The sequence below is a fragment of the Podarcis muralis genome, chromosome 15, assembly GCF_964188315.1.
Source record: "Podarcis muralis chromosome 15, rPodMur119.hap1.1, whole genome shotgun sequence".
Lineage (NCBI taxonomy): Eukaryota > Metazoa > Chordata > Lepidosauria > Squamata > Lacertidae > Podarcis > Podarcis muralis.
In genome coordinates this window covers 22,078,445-22,104,617 of record NC_135669.1, presented here as the reverse complement: position 1 = coordinate 22,104,617, position 26,173 = coordinate 22,078,445, and the positions used below count along the sequence as shown (strand labels likewise).

The 26,173-nt window shown below is 46.0% G+C and overlaps 1 protein-coding gene across 3 annotated transcripts in view; it reads left to right on the top strand.

Annotated features, from left to right (window-relative positions):
* The first annotated feature begins 1,104 nt into the window (after window positions 1-1,104).
* TRIM29 (tripartite motif containing 29) overlaps window positions 1,105-26,173 on the top strand; it is a 47,161-nt gene continuing 22,092 nt past the window's right edge. For all 3 annotated transcript variants that reach the window (XM_028708387.2, XM_028708386.2, XM_028708385.2), the window contains exons 1-4: window positions 1,105-2,219; window positions 20,443-20,538; window positions 23,611-23,844; window positions 25,492-25,690. In XM_028708387.2, coding sequence (XP_028564220.2) covers window positions 1,377-2,219; window positions 20,443-20,538; window positions 23,611-23,844; window positions 25,492-25,690 — 1,372 coding nt within the window. In that variant the 5' untranslated portion in view covers window positions 1,105-1,376. The remainder of the gene's footprint in view (window positions 2,220-20,442; window positions 20,539-23,610; window positions 23,845-25,491; window positions 25,691-26,173) is intronic.

Below are 26,173 nucleotides of genomic sequence, written 5' to 3'. Positions count from 1 at the left end.
GGCGGCGGCAGTAGGGGAAGGAGGGATTAAGCCCAGCATATATAGTCATAAACAGTCCATGTAATTTGTTTTGTTTTGTTTAATGATTTGCGTTTTTAAACAATTAAAGCACATGTCCTGTGCTTCTGTAAAGGAGCAGGCAAGGCCTATTGTGAACCACTAATGAAATCCTAATGCTGAAAATTATAAACACAGACGCGTACAATGCCCACATTTATTGAAATGCTCTGGTAGCTATTAAAAGCTTTGAACTAACTGGGTGCGCAGATAATTGGAGGGCCACCGAGAGAGGAAAAGACCTGATGTGTGCTGGGTGTGTGTGTGTCCACGGAGAATCAGAATAAATAACCAGGATGGCAGGAATATAGGAAGCTGCCTCAAAGTGACCATTCGTCCATCTAGCTTAGTATTGCGCACACTGACAGGTAGCAGCTCTCCAGGGTTTCCGGCAGGGGTCTCTCCCAGTCCTACTGGGACATGCCAGGGATTGAACCTGGGACCCCCTGCATGCAAAGTGGATGCTATGGCACTGAGCTATGGCCTTCCCCACTTGAATACTCATAGGTGAATGAAGACATTTCTGCCAATCTCCACTTCCTCTCATTCTCTCACCATTTGTCAAGAGAGTAAGTGTGCAGAATGTTGTATTTTCAGCCTCCTTTAGATAAACTAGTAAAGTGTTGCAGTGCAGGCATTCAAACAACAATGTCAGAAGCTGAGACTCTCAGCTTCAGACATTTTCTGCTTCTAGTTCTCATGGAAACTCTAATATCCTTAGTTCATTATCTGATTATGACTCTTTGCATCAATTCCAATGGCAAGCCTAGTTGCATGCACACACAAGCAGTCCACTTACCCCCCCCCCCCTTTCTTGTACCTTACACTCTACGTATAATCCTGCTCCTGCAGCAGAGAAGGTCACTCCACTCCTGCTGTCAACAGAAGCAACTATTTTCGAAGTAGGTAGCAGAACTGGTTGCTGCCTCTTAATGAAAATTATTTTTGAAAGAAAAAAGTGACACATAAACAACCCTTCATTCCCAAACCTGGTTAGACAAGAATGTTCTTGGGTGTGGGCTGGCTTGTATAATTAACTATGCAGCTGGCTCTCTTGATGCCTTTTGTAACATCTCTCTCTCTCTCTCTCTGGCTCTGCCCAGTGTAATTCAGGTATCTCAGTTCTCCTCCCCATCTTTCAGGTGTGGCATTTAGGTAAAGCTTTTGACGTATTGTTCTTCCATTCCTTGCCGGGACAGCAGCCAGTGAGGTTGCTGGCTTTTGTGAAAGGGTAAGGTAGTCCGAGACTTCTGCCGTTTCCTGACAGTTGCAGCAGAGAGAGAAAAGAAAGTGTTGAGGCCAGGAGAAAAAGCTACGGGATGGAGGCAGCAAGAGCAAATGGGACCACAAGTAAGTCAGAAGACGTGAAGACCCCAGCCTCTCCACCAAAAGAGGCAGAAGAAGGGAAGAAACCGACTAGCCCAAGCAAAGGGGAAAAAGATGCCAACAAGAATAACACCAGCCCTGCGCTGGAGATAGAACAGCTCAAAAAATCGATATATTCTGGGGGCGACTGGAAGAGGCCAATCATCCAGTTTGTTGAATCCGATGAGAAGAGGTCGACCTATTTCAACATGGAGTCTGGGGAGGGCAAGAAGCCAGCGTTCCCCTCCATGCCTCTAGGGGAGCCTCGGAGGTCCCAGATGTCCTTCCCAGAAAGAGGGGACCTGAGGAAGTCTATATACAACATGGAAACAAAGAAAACCTTCACCAGCGAAGGGGATGTGAAGAAGTCACTGTATTCCAGTGGGCAGATTGCAGATCTGAGGAAACCCACTGGCTCCCTTGGGGAATCAGGAGACACCAAGAGATCCAACTTCAACCGGGTGAGCAGAGGGTCCAGTTCAAGGCCCCGGGTCCTCGAAGAGGTCCTCTGCGACTCCTGCATTGACAACAAGCAGAAGGCCGTGAAGTCCTGCCTTGTGTGCCAAGCCAGCTTTTGTGAGCTCCATCTGAAGCCTCACTTTGAAGGGGCTGCCTTCCGGGATCACCAGCTCCTTGACCCCATCAAGGACTTTGAAGCCAGGAAATGCCCTGTGCACGGCAAGACGATGGAGCTTTTCTGCCAGACGGACCAGGTCTGCATCTGTTACCTCTGCATGTTCCAGGAGCACAAGAACCACACCACGGTGACGGTAGAGATTGAGAAATCCGGCAAAGAGGTATTGTTCCTTTCCTACATATTATACTGGACCTTTACTCTTTCCATATCAGGAAGTGAGACATCTTGATTCAGTCTCAAGTACCCCACTTCCAACCCAGCAAACTTTCTTATGTCTAATGAAATAAATGTGATACAGTGGGCCTGTCCGGCCGGTTCACACATGCATGCCTATCACTTGATATTCCAACATGTGATGATTTGCACCCTGCTATGTGTGCACTGATATAGGATATAGGAAGAGCTGCCTGACACTGAGTCAGATCATTTGGTCCATCTGGCTCAATATTGTCTGCATTGATTGACAGAAGCTCTTTCAGCCAGGGGTTTTATCCAGACCTACTTGCAGATGCCAGGGATTGAACCTGGAACCTTCTGCATGCAAAGCAGATGCTCAAATACTGAGCTAAAACCTTTTGCCTTAGAAGTATTTTGAGGCAAAATGTTATGAAGCTCTCTGGTGTTGGCAGATTCACGTATTCCAGTTGCTGCTTGATGCTGGAGTTTGCAAACAAGGAGCATGCATGTGCAGACTAATTATTGATTGTCAAGATGAAGGACAACCTGGGTCCTCATACCTTTAAGGGGAGGCCCCAAGTGCCATCCTCAAAGAAGTTAGGCTATATAAAAAAGCTAGGCTCTGGGGACCGTTCTGACATTTGGAAGTCAGAAGCTGGGTTGTTGGTATAATCTGGATGTGTGCTCATGGCAGCTGTCAGGACATATGTCTGTGGGACCTGGGGTGTGTGTCAGGCATGGATGGTAGAGAGAGAGAATGGAAGACAGGATATACTGTGCTCGTGAACTGAATTGAGGGGTCATTGTTGTAAGGGTGTTTCTGGCTCTGTAAAGTAGCTGAGTGACAATTACAGTGAACAGTTTACAAGGCATGGGTGATTGATGGGTTAAAGCTTGATGGGTTTCGTGCAGGAGAGAGAGAGAGTAAGAAAAAGAGAGACTGCTGGAAACTTCTATGGCCTAGCCCTCATATTTCTGGAAAGAATAGTTTTAGCAGGTACAACTTGTCATGACAGAGCGCTGCAGGGTGAATAAGGATGTACTCACCTGAGGGGGACTTACACCACATAGGAGGATTTTAACACCTTTCCGTTTCTGTAGAAGGGGGATTTTTACCTCAGAAAACACCTGGAAGGAAGGGGGTAATATAGATAAACCCAAATATTTTTGGACTTTTTAGTCCCTGAATGATATAAGAGGATGAAGACCCTGGCTAGACGTTTCCAGTGTCCACCCCTCAAGATTCTGCCCCCAAATACTTAACATCAACCTGTCTTCTCTTTTTCTCTGTCTCCCTACTTTTCTTTGAGAGGTGTTTATTTTCTCAAAGGCTTTTCTTTTCCTTTTCTTTCTGTTTTGGGTACAACACCCTAGACACTGAAGGTGCCCAGTGGCTTAAAATGGTATAGTCATGTTTTATACAGGGAGCCTCACAAAATAGTTTTAAAGACATATGAATAATCATAACAAAAAAATTTCTCTCAGAAACAGCTGAGAAGACTTTTTTTTTTAATGAAAGGATTTTCAATTTATTTATTTTTTTACCTAAGAAGAGGTGGAGAATTAGGGCAAGCTAATGGATGTGGCACCCATTGAAAACTCTATCTGATGTGTTTTCTCAACTAAGCAACAGTTCATGAGGTAATAATTTCCTACATGTAACTGCTAAAGAATAGGCCATTGGAAATAAATAGATGGCATTATAAAAACAGCCAGGCCAGTCAAAATATTGGTCAGAGGCACCCTCAACAGGAAGTGTATAATTTTAGGATTCGCAGCAGCAACAAAAATCAATGTATTCTCACCTCTAAATCCTATCCAGCATTTCAGCCAGCAATGCACTCCTCTAGGCTTCTCCAATCTATCCACACCACTGTGTCTTCCATTTTTCCTTTTCCTACTGACACCCAACATTTCACGGCCAGCGAGTGTTGCTGAATTATCCTTGGAGTTTCTCCCAGAAGCAGGCTGACACCTCCATCTTGTTTCCCAGTGACCCCATTTTGAATACGATCCAGTTGTTGCTGATGATTCAATTTAAATCTTGCGCATCCTCCCTACGGAGCCCACTGGCTCCCAGATTGGCACTTGTTCCCTGAGTTTGTTATTAGAGGGAATGATAATCCTAATGGAGGTCAAGCAAGTAGTCTATAAAGCTCAGTATTGTCAACCCTGATAGGTAATGGCCCCATAAGAAAGCCTGGATGGATACCTGGGAGCCCAGAGATTGGACACAGCAAAACAGATATGCACATAGGGATGGACTAATTTGTCAATATCACTTTCTCTTGGTTCCTCATTTGTTTTCCACTTTTAAGTTCAGTTGTTCACATTTCTGCAAAAGTTTGTGATTTTTTTTAAGCCCTCATGAAAATTCATCAGCATTTTAAGTGCTCACTTCTCTTAACACTCACTTTTCTATGCAATTTCCCCCAACATAATGCATTTGTATATGCTATTGTCACTAATGCATGCATTTTGCTGCATGCTTTCCCCCGATGTATGCATTTTGGTGCACATTATTAGAATGATGCACCGCAAAATTCGAGAAGTGTGAATTTCGATGGATGGCTGTGTTTCGGTTCTCGTTTAGTTTTGAAAAGGGAGGATTTGATAGATTCAGCCTTCAAGGTGAACTGAACTAAATTTCTCCCCATCCCCAAGAGCAGAGGATCACGTCTCATGGGACAAACTACTGAGAGGGTTAAAGAGATGACGAACATGTGGGACTAACTAGGGATCTGGGTAACCCTTAAACATGTGCTGATGTATCAGGGAAGGCACATAGCTCACTGCTTTGGACGCAGAAGCTCCTGGGCTCAATCCTGCCCATCGCCAAAGGTTCAGGTGGCAAGTGATGTGGAAAACCTCTGCACAAGACCCTGGAGAGCTGCTGCCAGTCAGAGTTATGCCCTGGGCCTGTTGTTGTTCAACATCTATTAAAATGGCTTGGATGAAGGAGTTGAGGGACTGCTCATCAAATTTGCAGATAACACCAAACTGGGAGAGGTAGCTAATGCTGCAGAAGACAGAATAGGATTCAAGATGAACTGAACAGATTGACAAAGCAAACAAAATGAATTTCAACTGGGATAAATGTCAGGTTCCACACTTAGGCAGGAATAACCAGCTGCACAAATATAATATGGTAGACACCTAGCTTACCAGTATTATATGGGAAAAGGATCTAGAGGTCTTAGTAGACCACAAGCTTAACATGAGCCAACAGTGTGATGCAGCAGCAAAAAAGCTGTTCTACACTGCGTAAACAGAAGTATAGTGTCCCAGTCAAGGGAAGTAATAGTACCACACTATTCTGCCTTCTTCAGATCACACCTGGAGTGATTTGGAAGGTGTGCAGAGGAGGGTAACAAAGAGGATAAAGGGTCTGGAAACCAAGCCATATGAGGAGCAGTTGAGGGAATTTGGTATGCTTAGCCTAGAAAAGAGGAGACTGAGAGAAGATGTGATAGCCATCTTCAAATATCTGAAGGGCTGTCACATGGAGGGTGGAGTAAGCTTGTTTTCTCCTGCTCTGGAGCATAAGACCCAACTCAATGGCTTCAAGTTACAAGAAAGGAGAGTCCAAGTTTCAAGAAAGGAGATTCCAATCAAGAAGAACTTTCTGACAATAAGAGCTGCTCGGCAGTGGAACAGACTCCCTTGGAATGTGGTGGATTCTCTTTCAAGGGAGGTTTTTGGGCAGAGGTTGGATGGTCACCTGTCATGGATGCTTTAGCTGAGATTCCTGCATAGCAGAGGGGTTGGACTAGATGACCCTCAGGACCCCTTCCAATAAGACTGGGCTAAGTGGACAAATAATTTGACCTGGTGTAAGACAGCTTCCTATGTCCTTAGCTACAATTTTGTTTGCCTGTACACTGGGAAAAGTAACAAACCTTTTTTTTTTATTATACCCCTGGGATAGTAACTTTCAAAAATAAAATAAAATGGAGGTCATGAGCAAGAATTTCAGAAGATGACATTTCAATGAGTGTTCGTCATTTAGTAAGGGATTAGAAACTTGTTGTTTCTTTCCCCCATCTGCTGGCCTCCCTAGCTTCATTCCAAAGCCTTGCCTGTAGGCTGTGATTCACAAGGCATGCCAGGACTTGAGGGGAGCTGAAATTAACTGGAAATCTCCTGACCTGATTCTTGCTGCTCATGTAGATAAAAACTGGAACTTGGTTTTGAGCATTGCTCGCTCACTCTGGTCTGCATATGAGGCTGGGGTGAGAGAGGCTTGGTATGAAAACCTTTGGAAATGGGGACTCTGTCACCCTGCCAATGCCAAGGCAGAGTTAATGTCTTTTCAAGTCAAAGCCAAGAGCCCAAACACAGAAAAAATGGTTGACCCAATTTAAATCCAGCCAGGTGCAATGCTCTGAGAGTTACAAACTGGCCTTTTAAAAATAAAATTAAAAGAAAAGTTTGGATTTGATATCCCACTTTATCACTACCCTAAGGAGTCTCAAAGCGGCTAACATTCTCCTTTCCCTTCCTCCCCCACAACAAACACTCTGTGAGGTGAGTGAGGCTGAGAGACTTCAGAGAAGTGTGACTATCCCCAAGGTCACCCAGCAGCTGCATGTGGAGGAGCAGGGAATCAAACCCGGTTCACCAGAATACGAGTCCACTGCTCTTAACCACTACACCACATTGAGGGCAGCCTCTTTTTTACTGCTTTTTTAGCAGCTCAGGATGGTGTGTATGCCTCTCCCTCCAATTTATACTCACAACAATCCTGTGAGGTAGAACAGGCTGAGAGAGAGTGACCGTACCAAGATTGTTCCATTAGTATCATGTGTGAGTGGGGATTTAACTTGTTTCACAGTGGTTCTAAGTGAGGGGTGGCTAACTTTGCACTATCCAGATGTGGCTGGATTACGACTTCTATCATCCCTGTCCATTGGTCATGGTCACTGGGGCTGATGGGAACTGGGGTCCAGCAACATCTGAAGGACCACAGGTTAGCCACACCTGCTGTAAGTCACTGCAATGGCTTATATGGGATGTACGCAAAGCTGAAGAGCCGTTTATGAGTCTCGCTTGCTTGCTAATTGCTATACATTTATGCAGATTGCAAGTGCTGATGATGTAAAATCCAAAAGATACCTGGGTATTTTTTTTAAATTGCAACTTCTGCCCACCCGTCGTACCTCCATTTGAGGAAACTGTGTGGAAATGGTAGCCTCCCCTCCATCATGGAACTTGAAAAAACAATACAGCAAATGTCTCCTTGATGACTTGTCTTTATATCTAAGAGCTGCGATAAACCCGCGAGAGTCAGAAATGTGGCAACACCCCTTCCTTTCTCTGTTTTCAGCAGAGCATGCTCTAGCCTTTAGCAGTCAGAGGCAAAAGCCTCTCAGAATTTACTGCTTTCCAAAGTTAAGCCCAATATGTGAGATTCCAGCAGGATTATATGATTTTTTTCCAGCTCTGTCTTTCTATTTGAATGTCAGAGCAGATGCTAAGACTGTGTGAGGTGTCATGTTACCAACTGTATTATCCTTAAAGCTCCTTGGATTCTGTTCCTTTTTCTTTCTCTTTCTTTCATTTTCTTGCCGAGGTTTTTTGTTTTGTTTTTTTCCTTACAAAAACTTTCTGTCAAAGCTGCCAAGCCTTCAGGCTCACAGAATTGAAGAAAGAGTGAGGGAAAAGTTTACAAAAATACCCTAAGTACAAAACAGGGTGGAAAAAAAAGATTACTGAATAAAATTCTCTTTCACACACAAAGCATTGGAGCAAACATTCTCTGTTAGCAAAAGTTTTACAAACAGAATCTGGAAGTGCTTCCAGGGAGCTAGATACATTTTTTATATTTATAAATATTTTTATTTCCAGTACTCTTTTTCTGAAGGTTATTTTTCTCCCTCCACCCACAAAAACCTGATAAAGCATAAGAAATATCTGACAACCACAGGTCTGGAAATAACAAAGAACTGTGGGCCCAGCCCTCATCTTGTGTCAAATCTCATCTGAGTGAGAAGGCTTTGATTTCCCCCCTGCCTTTTAAAATTTATTTTCTTCCTCCTTGTTTCCTTTTGTGGGTTTAATGAAGCTCTTTAGAAGCACTGTCAGTGACTGGAACTGGGTGTTTCTAATTTAAACAAAGTGGTGTGCAGATGAAAACCTGTTCAAAGTACTTAGCCAGCCTTTGATACCTCCGTGCTCACTGGAGAAGGGGGCTTGGAGACTTCCCGTAGCTTTGAGAGAGGTTTGTGTTTTGTAACAAGTTTCCTCTCAGAGAACAAACAAGCCTTCCGAAGTATATGCATTGAATCCAGTTCTTTGTTATCCCTTATTGATGAAAGGACTGTTGCTATTAGGAGAGGTGCAAAAACATGACATGCAAATCTGGCTTCTCATAGGAAGATAAGAAGCTGCCAGTAGGGACCAGTGTTAAGAGAGACAGCCCCCCTTCTGACACACTGAATTTCTGCTGCTTACCTGAGCTGGGGCAAGGAAGGGAGGTGGCGAATTCAGGACTGGTGCTTCTGCAGGACAGTACAGTGGTACCTCGGGTTACATACGCTTCAGGTTACAGACTCTGCTAACCCAGAAATAGTACCTCGGGTTAAGAACTTTGCTTCAGGATGAGAACAGAAATTGTGCTCTGGCGGTGCAGCGGCAGCAGGAGGCCCCATTAGCTAAAGTGTTGCTTCAGGTTAAGAACAGTTTCAGGTTAAGAACGGACCTCCAGAACTAATTAAATACTTAACTTGAGGTACCATTGTACTCAGAGTGGTTTTGCTGGTGCCTCCATAAAGCCCTAGAGCCCCACCCTGCCCAACCACCATCCAGGTAAGTTGTAGTGATGCTGGTGTCAGGAGAGCAGCTCTGTGGCTCTACCACACCACACATTGGCCCATCTGGCTCAGTATTGTCTACACTGAATGGCAGAAGCTCTCCAGGGGTTCAGATAGGGTTATCTCCCAGCCCTACCTGGAGATGCCAGGGATTGAACTTCAGACCTCTGCCACTGAGCTATAGGCCTTCTGTATATGTCCCTGAGTTGGCTCCCAATGCAGAGGCTGTGATTTATGGATGGGGCTGAGTCCTGGCAGTTCTGAATTAGGCTGAATTAGAGGTGGGGTTTGTAAGACCAGATAACAGTGGAAAGAGAAGAATCTCTCTCACACGCTGGAATGGTGGTGTACCTGCCCCTCCTTTCTCCCAAGCTGACTGCTAGAAGATCTGGCTGGCTTCTTAGTTTTGCAAAATGTCTGCCGCTGCTCTTGGTACCACAACCAAAGAAGGTGAGACCCAGTGGCCTGGGTTCACAGCTAAGGCTAAAACATGGTTTGTTTAGTCACAGTGTGGCTTGTTTGAACACAAGAGCTCAGCCCACCAGACAAACCATGGTCTGATTTCTGGAAAAGCAGAAAAAAACCATGGTTTGTTGACTTACACTTGAAATGGTAACATTCTCAAAATAAGTATAAAATCAGTAGTTTTAAAAACATGACTAGTTTGTGAACATTCCTGTGGCATCTGGTTGACCAGATGGAATGCTGAGTTGGAAAGACCCATTGCTCAGTTTTTCATGGAGGTATAAGGGACTTTGTGTGTGCTTGGCAAATTTCATCTACTGTTACAACTGAGCTGGTGTGAAAGTCTAATGCTTGTGTCTATCATAAAGGGGACTTCTGCACTAGTGATAGGAGGGGTCTCTTTTATTCCGCTGCAAAATGTTAAACACGTAAGTTCTTCATTTGCCATAAAAGAAGCCAAGAACTTGACTTATTCTGAGTTTTAAGCTTGTGATTTTCAAGATTATTATTTTTTTTGGGGGGGGGAGGGAATAAAAAATGTTGTTTTAGTCCACCCCAATGACCTAGTATTGTAAGTCTTTATTGGCACGTTGATCTTATCAGTGTTGTAACATTACGTGAGATCATTGTTGGAGAGCAAGATTGAAAGTTAAGAAAATTAAGAAACCAGAAACTAAAGAGTCAACCACTGGAGTTAATCAGACAGACTTAATCAGTAGGTTACTGGACATAGCTAGGTGTTGGGGAGTCTGTGATACAATAAAAGAAGTGACTTTCAGAATGACTGTGATGGGGTCAGCTGCATGGATCCCAAACAGAGGTCAAGGGCCATTTGGGAATTGACACTTCAAAACTGTTATCAGGAGAGCAGCCTCACCTTGGGGGTACAGGACACACAAAGCTTTGTTCCCTAACAGCTCACTGTCAATCCACAGGATCTGGTGCCTGAGGCAGTTGCCTCCCTCTGCCTAATGGTAGGGCCACCCCCCCTGGGGTTGACTTGCCACATTGCACAATAGAAGCACATCATAATTCATTATACAAGAGTCACATTCAGCCATCCTTTGACGCTCATTCTCACCACTGTGGTTGGGTTTGGTCAGGGCTCTTGCAAATGAGTTGTGGGAGGAGATTTGGGTGAACACCCAGAACTTTCACTGAGGAATGACAAGAGGTTGCTTGAGTTTCCTCTTTCATCACCATATTGATTTGAGATCATCATTGCCTCATGGTGCACACAGATCAGATATATGTGTTTAGCATACTCAAACTCTGGCTTACTTTTCACCTTCCCATGCATGTCACATCCCAGCTCACATGCGGGTGGCTAGCTTTATTCTTATTCTGTTATCCTACTAATGTCTACAACCAGTTTCTGTGGGTGGGGAAGTTGGCCATTTGCTGAAGTCTCAAGACTGAGAAAGAACCCACTGCCTGAACAGCATTTCCATTCTCACTTTGCATTTCAGAGGGAAGTCACATACAGCTGTCAGGTGGGAGCCAGGAGGGCAAGGTAGGAATCAGAGCCAGGAATTTGGAACCAGAGAACAAGCCAAGAGCCAGGGAGGACAACCATTGATCAAGCAATGGTCTGAATAGGAAGCCCTTTATAGCTCTTTCTGTTGAAGAGAGTCAGTGTTCAAAGTCCAGATGAGCAGAGACCATTCAGGACTTGGGAACCTTTTTCTGCTTAAGCCAGACTTCCCCAATGTGGTGTCCTTCATATATTGTTGAACTATAACTCCAATCAACTCTGGCTTTTGGCCTTACTGGCTGGTGCTAATGGCAGCTGTAGCTCAAAACATCTAGTCAACATCTGATTGGGAAAGGCTGGCTTAAGCAGTTACATCAACCTGCAGCTCAGGTGGTTTCTTGCAAGAGTCAGCCAGGCCAGGATGAGAGCCAGATTTCCTTAGGACTTTGATGGATCCATACAAACATGGCCCCCTGCACTGTACTGCTGCCCTATCAGTCTCCCCTCCAATGTTATTGCTGTTGTGCCAGGAGATGCCACTACCAATCCCTCATCTTCCCCTTCTGGACCTGGATTTCTCTCTCAGGCAGGCAGGCAGGCAGGCAGGCAGGCAGACAAGCTGCAGTGGTGCTTTGTAAAGCAAGCCAGGCTCCAATGCATAAATGCTGCTCATCACCTTACATTGCAATGCACGACATCAAAGTTGAACCCTGAATTTTGGGTAATCTAAGATGATGTCTGTCCGTCATGCGTTGAAGCCAAATGCTGGTTTAGCTCCCATTCCTGAGTGCTGTAGCCCAGGCATAGGCAAACTCTGGCCCTCCAGATGTTTGGGACTACAATTCCTATCATCCTTGACCACTGGTCCTATTAGCTAGGGATGAAGGGAATTGTAGTCCCAAACATCTGGAGGACCGGAGTTTGCCTATGCCTGCTGTAGCCAATTAGCAGTGCATCTGAATGAGGGGAGTGTTTTGTTCGGGCAGCAGTAGGGGTCTCTCAATGCAAGGGCAGGGGCAGCAGCAATGCTGAATAGGAGTCCTGGTAGGTGGGTGTCAGGGGTGGATATGGACCCTTCTGAGTTCCAGGTCCACCACCAACCATTACAAGTCCCAATGTTGATCCTGAACCATACCTAAAGCCATGGGGTTCCTTGTTCTAACCTGGCAGGGATTGAACCTGGAACCTTCTGTGTGTCAATAAATGCTCTGCAGTTGAGCTGTCGCCTGTCCCTTCTGCCACTGAGCACAATGGGATGGTGATGCCTCTCAACTGCCCATCCATCATTTCATCAGCTCCCTTTGGTCTGATATTTTTTCTAGTCAGAATTGGCAAAATCATGCCTCTCTCTAATGATAAAAGGTTTAGTAAATAATGATGGGTGTGGACTCTATTCCATCTCCCTTGTTTCCTTTGGTTTAATTCCTCCACTTCTGTCTAGCCATATCAGCTTTCAACATATAATGGGCATATACTAGTTTAACTGCTTCGGTTCTCCCCCAGAGAATCCTGGGAGATGTAGTTTGGTGATGGAACCAGGAATTAGCCCAAGAAGCTTAACCTCCTCCAAAGTTCTTTAGGAAGAAGGAATGACTGGTGAAAAAGTTGAAGCCTCTGTGGGCACACACTCTCCTTCCCCCTATTTGTCCCTTAGTTTTTCTGCCTTGCCACCTAGCTGTGGTGTCCCACTGATCAGGGCTGGTTTAAACCATTCATGCCATTCCAGTACGGAGGAAGGCTCGAGGTGCAAAATTGTTAGGGGAGCAAAATTTCAACACCGGTGCTGCCTCAGTACAGCTATGTGCTTCCGTCACTGGGCTTTGTTGAAAGTGGCTTCTCCATGCGAAACAGGAAGTGACCTCTCCAGACAATGGAACAACTCTTATTTTCTTGTCTCTGTGGCTGTAATCTCCTGGGTGATGGGGACACTGTTAGGCTGTTGAATGTGCATGCGTACTCTGTCTGTTTCCCTGCCTCCCCACCCCTCCATGCAGCCCTGGGCACTGGCAACCCACGCTATGCCATTGGTGGGGAAACCTTAGCCCAGGGGCTGAAAGTGCCCCAAGTCCATTTATTTGGCCCTTGAGACCCTTCCATCTCTCACCAGCCTTGTCCTGCACCCTCCCCAAGTGATTTTGCTCATCTGGATGTGTCCATGGACTATGACGATGTCTCTTGTTGGATGGAATGAGTTCCTGTGGAGAAACCCCTGAGTTTTATGTGCCTGGAACATAGTGCCCTGTACAAAGCTAAGTCACACCCCTTCCTTTGCCCACTTTTGCATCTGGTCCTGCCCACCATGGATGTGCGACCCATGGATGCTTGCTTAGGAGTGAATGTGGCTTCCGGGTTCCCAATCCTGGTCTAGCCCAGTATTGCCTACTCTGGCTAGCAGCTGCTCTCCAGAGTCTCAAGCTACGCTTCCCCCACCACTTACTCCAGGGGTCAGCAACCTAAGGCCCATGGGCTGGAAGCGGCCCATCGAGGTCGTTTGACCAGCCCATGAGCCGCCACCAAACCAAGTTGCCCACTCGCGTGGGGACTTGCTTCTGCGGCACTGGAAATCAGGTCTGTGCAGATGCAGGCACTGGAAAATTGCATCTGCGCACATGCAGATGCTGGAAATCACATCTACGCGCATGCAGACGCCAAAAATCGTGGGCGGGCGCGCTCACGCACATCTGCAATTCAGCCCAAGAAGAGATCTTCGTGGGACCGATCCGGCCCAGGCAAGATAAACCTTGCCGAACCCTGACTTACTCTATGCTCCTTTTTAGCAGGTCAGATCACTGGTCCACTAGCACAGTCCTGTCTACACACTGACCGGCAATGGTTTTCCAGGGCTTCAAACAGGGAGTTTTCCCCAGCCCTGCTAACCTATGACCTATCCATCATCTCTAGGACAGAGGTGAGAGGCCCGCTCTGAACACTTCAGCCTTTGTGGAGACATCAGAACACGTCCTTTGAGTCTAAGCCTCTTCTTGATTTACTCCTTTCTTCTCAATTTTTGTATTATGAAAAGATTGCTTCCTCCGGCCCTTTCATGAGCACCTTTAATATATGAGAAAGCACACTTCTCCCACCCCTTTAATAAATCAGACTCTCTTTGGTGTACTCCATTACCTGCCTCGCTGCTCACATTTCTTCCTCCGCCCGCCCCCTTGCCATTATGGCTGTTTGGAATGCGTCAGGCGAGAGCATCCTCACGATCTCTCCCATAAATCTTTGGGGCAAAAGCGCAATCTTTGTGGATGGCAGTGGTTCCAAGGTCTGGGCTACCCTAAATTACCGGTGAAATTTTAATTTGCCATCACTCCAGCTGTGCCTCATTGTGCCGCAGAGATTGATGTTGACACAGCTCCCATCTCCCAGATCAGGAACGCGAGCAGATCAAAGGGATTATGGCTTATACAATGAGTTAGTAACTAAAGGTTTTTTTTAAAAAACCTCTTGAATCCATCTTGACGACAAGCACCATAAAAGGTCAATTATCCATTCCCTTTCTCTCTCTTTGAAATTGTCTTTCAAGCTCTGCCTAGCCCATACATCGACAGGGCTGCCAATCACTCAGTATTATACCGCTCTATTAAAACTCTGAACAGGTAACCAGCCAGGGAACTCCAATAAAGCCGGCCCTACCATTAGGCACCATGAGATGGCTGCCTCAGATGGCAGAAGATGGGAGGATGGAATGGGGATGGTGAGTTATTGGAGGGGAGAGAATTGTGTGTGCCACATAGTCTGCCCTGAGGTCATACCCACGTTATATTTAGAACACATGTCTCCCACCAAGAATCTCAGGAAGTTAGTTTCTTAAGAGTGTTGGGAATTATAGCTCTGTGTGTGTGTGTGTGTGGGGGGTAAACTACAGCTCCCAGGATTCTTTAGGAGAGAGGTCTGGTCCTCTTTGATAGCCAGCAGCTATCAAAGAGTCTTCACTGTCCAGCTCTCACTTTGCCTCAACCCTGGTGCAGACTGGATTAGCGGAGGGGTGAGAGTTCTGAGTACAGATGGTCATAAGTGCTTGAATTCACAGAATCATAGAGTTGGAAGGGACCGTCAGGATCATCTAGTCCAACCCCCTGCAATGCAGAAATATGCAGTTGTCCCATATGGAAATTAAACATACAGCCTTGGCATTATCAGGCACCAGCTTTGATCATGCTTGCTTGAGCCTCAGACTTCCACCGGATGCTACCTTGTCCCTCTCTTTCATGGACTCACCTTTGGGTCCACAACAGAGTAGCAGGCGATGGAGGGCTTCCTTGAAGATTCTCTGTGGTGCAATGGGTTAGTGTGTCTGGCTGTTAATCAGAAGGTTGGTGGTTTGAGCCCACCCTGGGATAGCTGTGGGTTGGACTACATGACCCTTGGGGTCCCTTCTAATTCTACAATTCTAGGATTCTAGAAAGACCCCAGTGAACTTCATTCCAAGGAAACAAAACTGTGGGATAGCATCCATCCCTGGAGTCTCTGACTGCTTGGAGGTTGGGGTGGCATGCAACAATACGTACATATTAAAATGAAATAACACTCAAAAAGGAATATTTTGCTGACTGCATAATTCACTTAAAACAAAAAGCCCCAGAAACTGTAAAACCATGAAGTGACAGGGATAGCAAAAATAGGCATGTAGCTTATCCTTCACAAAATAAGCTTCACTCTCCTTTTCCTGGGATGTTAGCTAGGATTTACCCCATTTTTCTTCTTCTTTTTTTTTTTAAAAAAAAGATATACCATCATATTTAGAATAATTGAAGTCTTCTTTTTTTCTAAGTAACATGCAGGAGCATGTTATATTACTTAACATCCTAAAATACCCAACTTCAAAGCTTTATTAAGTTAGCTTCACATGTCTCCACCTTTTAGGAGATTGCACTATGTTCTGCCGCGGGCAACTTCCTAAAGTCCTATGACATTCTGATCACTTTGGAGCACAGGTGGTACATACTCCCAAACGCCTGAAAGATCTGTTCCTTCCCTATAGACTCTCTTGGGTGTACCATCAGTCTCAGAAACTTGGGGTGGTCCAGGAGAGGACCTTCTCTGTGGCAGCCCCCGTGCTGTGGAACTCCCTCCCCTGGCACTTTCAGTATACAGCTTCTGGAAAATACTGAAGACCCACCTCTTTACCCTTTACAGAAGACCCTTTACAGAGGTGTATTTTTTTAGGACCTACCTTATTTCTGTGATTGCCAGTTGTTTTAAACTGTTTCTAATACAGTGTTTTAATTGTTGTAATCTACCTTAGGACCTTAGGATGAAGAGTGGGTAAATGATGATGATGATGATTCCATCCATCAGACATTATATTGCTGCCCCAGGCAAAATATAGGAAGGTGCCCACCATCCCACCACAATTCTATGTGCAAATGTTAACTGGACAGGTAGCTAAACTGTATTCTACTTTGCTTGCCTCCACTGGACATGAGAGCATCAAAAGAGTGCAGGGCAGACTGGGCGGCATTTTCCTGCTTTTCCTGCCACAATTTCTACCCATCTGCTGCATTCTGCCTAATGGTAGGGCCGGCCCTATTCACTGCATTATACTCCATCTACCTGCCCCCAAGTTCTTTCACTACCTCCTTGGGGACTGAGTAACGGGTGGAGTAAGAAACTGGGTCCCTCTGGGCATTCTTTTGAAACCCTGAAACTCTCCTAGATGGAGTTTTAAGCATTTGAGTGCAGTACCTGAAGGCTTGAAGGGACTCAGTTCTTTTTCAGGAAGAAAAGAGCCTCATGTTTGCTCATCCCTAGATGGGGCATGAAAGATGTTTATGGCACATCCCAGAGCTGGCCCACCCATGAGGCAGGCTGAGATATCTTACTTCAGGTGGCGGAAGCCTACAAGGTGACAGAGAAGCAGTACCGGTGGCAGCACTGATTTCCCTTGAGATCTTATGAGATCTCACCAAAATCTCATGAGATCACATGCACTTTGTGAGATCTATCTGGAACCCACCACTATTCAGCCTAGGTGAAGGAGACCACTGCGGAAGCAGGGCAGCACCTTCCTGTTTTGCCTCAGGTGGCAAAATTGGATGTGCCACCCCATTACATACATTATAAACACATGTACTGGTTTCCATACAAAATGGCTTGACCATCATGGCTTTCCACCCAGAGGCATAATGGGCATTGGTTTTCTCAAGCTGCAGAAGTGCTTTGGTAAGAGATCACTGGCATGTCTATGGTGCCATAGTTCATTGGGTTTGTTGGAGGGTGGCTGAGCTGGCTGTTAAACCAGTTCAGGTAGGCAATTGAGGTCTGCCCTTAGCGGAACAGTTCCTGGTTACTATGTGCTTGCAAAGTCCAACAGCAGTGTGAGACCACACATGATTTAAGGGGCATGTTCTCAGATCCACGCTATCCGAATTTCATGACACAGCTAGTGTGGGGTAATGGAGGGAGTGTAGGACTTTGTCCTGCTTTCAAATTTCTTTTATTTCCTGCTTCTCATGGGCTGACCTTGGGCAAGTGATTGCCTCTCAGCCTAACTCACTTCTCAGGATTGCACCATAAGGCAAAAGTGAGGTGGAAGATTTTCTTGTCTTATACCCTTAGGCCCTGGGTGTGAAACAAATTACAATATTTATCTTTTTCTTCTTCTTCTTTTTTTAAAGGGTCCACCCAAGAGATCTGATAAATTTGGCTGAGTTCCTCCCTTTCCATTAGATATTCAGCATGTGAAATGGTGTTATTTATCTGCATTGTAGATTTATTGCAGAGTGCACCAGGTTTTATTAATGAAAAGCGTGTGTTGACATAGGATTGTAGGAGGGTTTTTTTCTTGATTCACTTTCTCAGTTTGGCAGAGAGAAAATAATTCGCCTTTTGTCACCCATCTGTTTTCTGGTTCATCTGAAAAACACAATGTTTGAATGATGTCCAGGTTAACTAAGCTGCATTAGTTGGATTGTGCAAATGTGTCCAAAGCCCCTGTGGGAATTTCCAAAGACTGCTAAGCAGTAAGATGAAGAGAAGAGCATGCATGTTTTGGATTAATTGATTTGGAAATTAAAGGTTGTTCAATTCCAGCAACACCCATAACTAGAGGTGTGTATGTATGAAATCTGGAGAATTAGATGAATATAATAATGAATAAAGATGTGTCTAACACTTTCAGATATGTTTAGAGGTAGTGCTCCTTTTCCGGTACCTTGTCAAGTTAACCCTTCCCTTCCCAACTGTGGCCTCCTCCCAAAAAGGTGCCTTGTACTGCAATTAGATGGGACGCGGGTGGCGCTGTGGGTAAAAGCCTCAGCGCCTAGGGCTTGCCGATCGAAAGGTCGGTGGTTTGAATCCCCGCGGCGGGGTGCGCTCCCGTTGTTCGGTCCCAGCGCCTGCCAACCTAGCAGTTCGAAAGCACTCCCGGGTGCAAGTAGATAAATAGGGACCGCTTACTAGCGGGAAGGTAAACGGCGTTTCCGTGTGCTGCGCTGGCTCGCCAGAGCAGCGATGTCACGCTGGCCATGTGACCCGGAAGTGTCTCCGGACAGCGCTGGCCCCCGGCCTCTTGAGTGAGATGGGCGCACAACCCTAGAGTCTGGCAAGACTGGCCCGTACGGGCAGGGGTACCTTTACCTTTACCTTACTGCAATTAGGTTTGGACAAAAGGTTTTCTTTTGGGGTCAATAGGAGATTGCTATGTTTGTTTTGGGTGAGTGGGGTGAGAGGGGGATCGGGGCAAGGAAGGGATACCCCTGGCCATATTGGGAAGCCCCAATGACTGGCTTGTGGGTCACTTTTTCCCTACCTGCTATCCTGAAAGAAAGGAATTTTTAGGGGAGTTTTTAATGTTTGATGTTTTATTGTGCTTTTAATATTTTGTTGGGAGCCACCCAGAGTGGCTGGGGAAACCCAGTCAGATGGGTGGGGTATAAATAAATCATCATCATCATCATCATCATCATCATCATCATCATCACAGTATTCCTGTCTCATTGATGTAAAATCGGGACCAACATAACAGTCACTTAGGTTCCTTGTAGTGTTCCTTTCTAGCGGTGCTGTGTTAGCACACACTGGATAAACAAAGGAAGGCTAGAAAAAACTGTTCATCTCTCAGGACCAAGTTATCTTTCTCTGGGTGGCTAAATTTCATAATGTGGAGACATGAATTAGCATGATAGTAATTTGATTTGGCACGATGACTAAATGGAGCCTGCACATTCAAGTGCAGTGTATCTCTGGATATAGTAGATGTCGGGGACAAATGTGCCTTACCTGCTTGTGATCTTGTGGCTGGTCACTGTTGGAAACCAGAGACTGGGCTAGGCAGACCTTTACTCCACAAAGCAGTTCTTAGATTCTTACAAAGAGCAGCTATGTGAGTGCAGGGCTCTGGGTGTGTCGTGGGATGAACTACTGATGTGAAACTGACCCCGTGCCTAGTGCACACCACACAGAAAGACTGACTGCACACCGAGTACACAGCAACTCCAAGATTTGCACTAGGGCAAACACGCCTATTTGTGCTTCTCATGCATTGAAATCCAGGTGTCAGTCATAGAATTGTAGAGTTGGATCCCAAGGATCATGTAGTCCAGCTTCCTGCAACGCAGGAATCACAGCTGAATCACCGGACCACACATTGCAGTGGAGAACTGGGGGAAGGTGCAGAGAACCGTCTTCCTTCCAGATGCCCTCTGTCACATTTTCATCTACCTGGACAAACCTGATCTTTGGACAGGCAAATTGTTCCTAGAATCATGCACCAGTCAAGGGACAGCCAGCCATGCAAACACATCTCTGCACAACTCTTAACCCTTTCTGCCTCTGCTCTCAAGGCTTGGAAGGGACAAAGTGGGCTGCGATTAAACAGTGCCCGAGCGACCTGGTGGATTTCAGTCCTCCTTTCTGCTCTCACTGTCTTCCTCACCCTGCCTTGATCATGGCATCGTCAAAGGGCTAGACGCAGAGCGAATGAATCTGTGGTCATGTCTAAACAAAATTTCTGCCCAGGGCGTCCTCCTCTCTGTTGCAACATGGGCCACGTCATCCTGTAATTACATGGAAAACTGTTATTGTTGCAGCGACACACCCTGGGCTGGGCCCTGGGCTTCAAACACATCTGGATTTTGAAATCTGGCTCCTTAACACCCTCCACCCCCCACAGCAATCCACATTAATGTGATGGGGGGGGGGGAAGCATAATCCTAACCCCCTTAAGAAAAACCCAATTCATGAGGGTAGATAGGAATCTGCTCAAAGCTTTAAGTCTAGCTTTGTGTGTGTGTGTGTTCGGCTTGGGGATTGGGATTGCCTGACCCAACTAGTGAGATTATCTAGATGGGCTTGATTATCTGTGATAGATACTTCTAATTGCCAGGAACCTGTAACTCATGGGAGTTGCAGTCCAGGGGCCAAGGGCAAAAGTAAGCAGCATCTGTGGGCTTTGAAGCTGCCGCCTAGCAGAGTTTGATTTCATTGGTGGCTTTCTTTCCTCTCCACAGACTGAGCTCTCTCTGCAGAAAGAGCAGCTGCAGCTGAAAATCATTGAGCTGGAAGATGAAGTGGACAAGTGGCAGAAAGAAAGGGACCGTATCAAGGTGAGAGCCACACAAAATCCTCCCGCTTCCCTCTTCTTCCCAAAACTACTCCCCCCTCATTGCTCTGCTCATTTCCTTCCTCCTACTTTTTGCACTCCAGCAGAAGCCATGACGGGGCGCGGGTGGCGCTGTGGGTTAAAGCCTCAGCGCCTAGGACTTGCCAATCGAAAGGTCGGCGGTTCGAATCCCCGCGGCGGGGTGCGCTCCCGTCGTTCGGTCCCAGCGCCTGCCAACCTAGCAGTTCGAAAGCACCCCCGGGTGCAAGTAGATAAATAGGGACCGCTTACCAGCGGGAAGGTAAACGGCGTTCCGTGTGCTGCTCTGGCTCGCCAGATGCAGCTTGTCACACTGGCCACGTGACCCGGAAGTGTCTGCGGACAGCGCTGGCCCCCGGCCTCTTGAGTGAGATGGGCGCACAACCCCAGAGTCTGTCAAGACTGGCCCGTATGGGCAGGGGTACCTTTACCTTTAGAAGCCATGACCACACCATACATTTAAAGCACTTTGATGCCACTTTAAACAGTCATGGCTTCACTCAAAGAATTCTGGGAGCTGTAGTTTTGTTAAGGTGTGCTGAGAATTGCTAGGAGACTCCCTCAGAAAACTCCAATTCCCAAAGTTCCCTGTGAAGAGGGAACTTAAGTGTCATTGGCCCGATCGTGTGGGATGCTCTCCCAATAGAGACTGAGCAGCGAGGTTCTGCTTCAGCTTTCAAATGCTTGCTAAAAACATTTCAAGCCCACCAGGTTTCTGCAGGCAATGAAAACAGATGCTTTCCAAAATAGCTAGATGATTTCTGATATTATTATTATTATTATTATTATTATTATTATTATTATTATTATTAAATATATACCATTGTAAACTATTCTCACACATTTTTATGAATAGTGGCATATCAATGTTTTATAGCCAACTAAAAGATGCGAGTGGCAAGCCTAGGACTTGCCGATCAGAAGGTTGGCAGTTCGAATCCCCGCGACGGGGTGAGCTTCCGTTGCTTGGTCCCTGCTCCTGCCAACCTAGCAGTTCAAAAGCACGTCAAAGTGCAAGTAGATAAATAGGTACTGCTCTGGCGGGAAGGTAAACGGCGTTTCTGTGTGCTGCTCTGGTTCGCCAGAAGCGGGTTAGTCATGCTGGCCACATGACCCAGAATCTGTAGGCCGGCTCCCTCAGCTAATAAAGCGAGATGAGCGCCGCAACCCCAGAGTCAGTCATGACTGGACCTAATTTACTAAATAAATTTCAGTGAGTCTACTCTGAGTAGGACCAGCATTAGATACAGCTGGAGGCTTCCACCTTCATCTGCCTTGCTCTTTTTTTCTTCTCACTTCCATTTCCTCCCCATATGGTTCTCCTAAGATGTCATTTTGCTTCCTCCGCTCATCTTCTCACCTCTACCTCTTGCTCACTTTTCTTTTCGAGTATCTCTTCAGGGCCAGACCAACCGCATGGACTAGAAGTGGGGTGGGGGGGTGGGGAGAATAGGCCCATACATCTAACTTGGCAGAAGGCCTGGAACACACAAGCTCGTCTCACACTCCGGGGACTACCCAGCACATTTAAATTCTGCGCCTTGGCTCCGCCAAAGTTGTCTGCTTATCTCGACTGCCAGAGCTCATCCCTGAATATCCGAGGGTGTTGCAAAAATAAAAAATCATGTCAAGCAATATATGCAAAGCCGGCTTTTTCTGTTTCCAAATCGCAGGAGAACGCCTGAGCATGGGAACTTCCATTATATGGATTCACTGTGTCCCATGTTAATGTAATCTTCATTCTTTTACTACTTATTACATTTAAAAAAATAAATAAATCTCTGACCTACCGCAAAGGAGTTCAGGGTGGCATGCCTGTTTATTTGCTCTGTATCCTCTACCCATTTTATCCTTTCAACAACCTTACGAGGCAGGACAGGCAGGGAAAGTTTGTCTGGACACTCAGTGAGCTTCATTGCTGAGTGGAGCTCTGAACCTAGTTCTGCACCAGTTCTAAGCCAGTCTTCCCCAACTTGGAACTTCAAGATATTGCTACACCCACTAGAGGCCTAAATGATTTGGAGGGCACCAGGTCGTCAAAAGTCTGCCTTAAAAGTCTCCCCAGGGTTTCACAGGACTCCTGATTCACAGGGAAACGACCAGAATGTTTTGAGTGCAGGATTTAGCTGAGAATCTCTGTGTGGGTGGAAACGTTCTCAGTAGAAACAGCTAACGTGGTTAGATCAGAGGAAACCTGGGACGCTATCAACTGATGATGATGTCATCTTGAAGTGCTTTGTTATACCTCTGCCCTGCAGGTTGTACTGTGCACAAAAGCACCCTTTCAGACTTCTCCTTGTTCAGCTACTCTTAACAATCTAGACCAGGGTGGGGAAGCTTTTTCCAGTCTGAAGGCCACATTTCCTTCTGTGTAGGCTTCTGAGGGCCACATGCCAATGGTGGGTAGAGCCAGAGGGAAAGTGGATGAAGCAATAAATATAAATTTGACTTTTTGTCAAGTTTCTAATCATGCTCACATACCCCTCTCTGTCCTCCATCTGGACAAGCAAAAGGCAGCATCAGAGGCGAAGGATACATCCCAGACAGGGGAAAAACACCCAGGGTATGAAACAAAGCCAGAGAGGGCCAGTTGGAGAGACCTTGAGGGCCACATTTGCTCCTGCCATGGCTTGAGGTTCCCCACCCCTGATATGATGGTTTCTATATCAGATTCTGCACACAATATAAGTCACACCTGCAAGGATATACTTTGCATGAAGGTGTCTAGAAATGTCAGTGACATAACACTGAAATGACCAGCCTCCACCCTCCCATACGTTTCTAAAACATGCACTCAGGAAATTGAACTGGTGCAGCTTTTCCTGGGCATCCCACATCACACTCCCGGTGTGGGTCTGCAATTTTCAGAGCATCCTTGCACACAGAAAACTAGGGCATCAGGGAGAAGGGGTTTGGTTTTGCTCTCTACCGGTGATGGGCATTTCGTTTTGTGACAAATGTCAGCTCCAGCCATGCAGAGAAAAAGCTTTGTGGTAGATGAGTCAGCGCATTTCTATCCCCCTGTCTCTTCGTCTAGAACTTCACCACCAATGAGAAAGCCACGGTGGATCAGCATTTCAAAGAGCTGATCCGTGACCTGGAGAAGCAGCGGGAAGAAGTGAAGGCCGGTTTGGATCACAGGGAGAAGGTTGCCGTGGAGAACATCAAGGAGATTGTGGAGGAGCTGGAAGAAAGGGCCAAACTCTTGCAAGAAGACAAGGAAACCAGGGAGCAGATAGGCCAGATCAGTGACTCAGTTCTCTTCCTGCAGGTATGCAAGGTTGTTCCCCTCCCCCCCCATGCTGACTGTGGTGGCTGGTGCCTATTGGGGCTGGTAGGGCAGAAGGCAGGGAGGCCAACACTAGGTGGAGCTAGAGCCAATGAGCTAATTTTGTCTCCATCCTCCCTGCAGAGTTCCACAAGGGCAGCACTGAAACTAAGGAGGAGGAAACTGCCATAGACAGTGCCCCCCCCCCCCCGGAATTGTTGTTAGAAGCTGGGCTGGTGAGAGGGAGGGCAGACTGAGGTTGGTGGGGCAATACCCCATTTGCCCTCATGGGCCAGTCTCCGATCCAATAAAGAGGTCAGATGGAAAAAATACCTGCATGCTTTTAAGACTTCGCTATATAGCACCTTTACACTATTGTCTGATTTGTCTATAGCGAGGTGGGCAGCCTGTGGCCCTCTAGATATTATTGGATTCTATTTCCTATCAGCCCAAGCCAGCATGGCCAATGGTTGAAGATAATGGGAGTTGTAGTCAAGTAGCACCTGGGTGGATAAAGTTTTTCCACCTTGGCCTATAATTTATGCAAATATGTATACATCTCCAGACTCAGCACCTCTGCCCCCCCAAAGTTAAATTATACATAAAGCAAACTAAACAGCTGTTCATAGATGTCAATGCTTCATTTATTCTGTCAGCACTGGTAAAAGGGAAGGAGAGTATTGAAATCCCAGTTCTCAGCCAAACACTGGGAATCCTCTTTGAACTGTAAGGAGTTCACCAGAGGCTGACCACATCCTTTCAAACGTTTCATCTTCATCCACTATCCTGAGCATCAGGGCTATTCACTTGCTGTGTCCTTCAGATGGGGCAACACAGTTCGATGGGTGGGGTATTATTATTATTCCTTCAACTCCCATCAGCCCCAGCTAGCATGGCAAATGAAGATCTAACTTGCAATCCAGTGACATTTGGAATGCATCATACTGGCTACCTTTGATATGTTCACTGTCTTTTTATTTCTAATAGAGTTATGTTCAGTAGTGTAGTGGCAAATTCAGAAATGGAGGGTCTGCTCCTGGTGGTCACAGCCATACCCCCTCAGAAGCACATGCCTTCCACAATGATTCAATAAGCTTATAATTATACAATAATAATTAGGGCTGCACTGCCATAATCAATGCAGGTTTCCACAAGCTGCCATTAGCTAGATCCACTGTTTTCTGTACATGTACATGGGCAAATTTTTAGGAGCACTCCAGTATCTTATTCGGCAGTGACTTAAGTTGCACTTTCCATGAAGTTCCATTGTACATAACAGACCCTGTGCATCGTTTTCTTGAAATGGATTCACCTTGTATTTTCAGTGTTCCTAAATCCCTAGCTTTGGAGTAGACAGTGGCTAGAAAGCTCCTCTTTCATGGAGATTGAGTAGCCCTAGGACGCTGGAGACAGGGACCCTGCTGCAGAAATAGTAATCAGTCTTTGACCCCCCCCCCTTGCAACCCTGGATCACTACAAGATATTCTATTGAACTCAAGGTGGCATATCTAGGATTTCTGAGTGGTCCATCAATATTTAGACCAATGACCAGACCTAGGTCTGCTTAGCTTCACCCCAGCGGCTTTGTCCAGACCAAACCCTGCTCCTCCTCTGTACGCCACTTCTGTTTATCGCTATTATTCCTGGCAGGAATTTGGAGCAATGATGAGGAGCTACACCATTCCACCATCCCTGCCGACATACAGCATCCTGCTGGAGGGAGAGAACATGAGCCCGTCTATGGGGATACTGAGAGATGACCTCCTGAACGTGTGCATGAGACATGTTGAGAAGATCTGCAAGGCAGACCTCAGCAGGAACTTCATCGAGAGGAACCACATGGAGAACGGTAAGGGGAACTTATTCCACTTGGCCTTTTAATTCAGTTTAGAAGCGGTTCAAGGTCCTGCTTCCCCTTGAGGAAGGCCCCTGGCCTGTCTGTTTCTGAGATTACAGTGCCATCTCCTATACCCACCTTTACTGAGAACATCTCTTTGTAATCACTGGGCTTACTTCTGAGTAGACACGCACAAGATTGCACTGAGAAGTTATTCACTATCTTTGGTCTTTTATCATTTGAAGTATACTTGGAGCTCAAACTTGCAGAAACAATTGTAGAACTTTTCCTCTTTATTTGCCCAAAGCAAAGGCATCCTTCCTGTACACTTTTTTATTTTTTGAAAAGTCTTTATTATTTCACCCTTCAATGCAAAGGTTCCCCAACCAGCTCAAAATACAATATTTTTTAAAAACCGGCAATAATATTATCCAAACCAAAACTAATGATAAAAGTTCTGCAGATGAAATGTAGGAGCAGCTACATAAAAGCAGA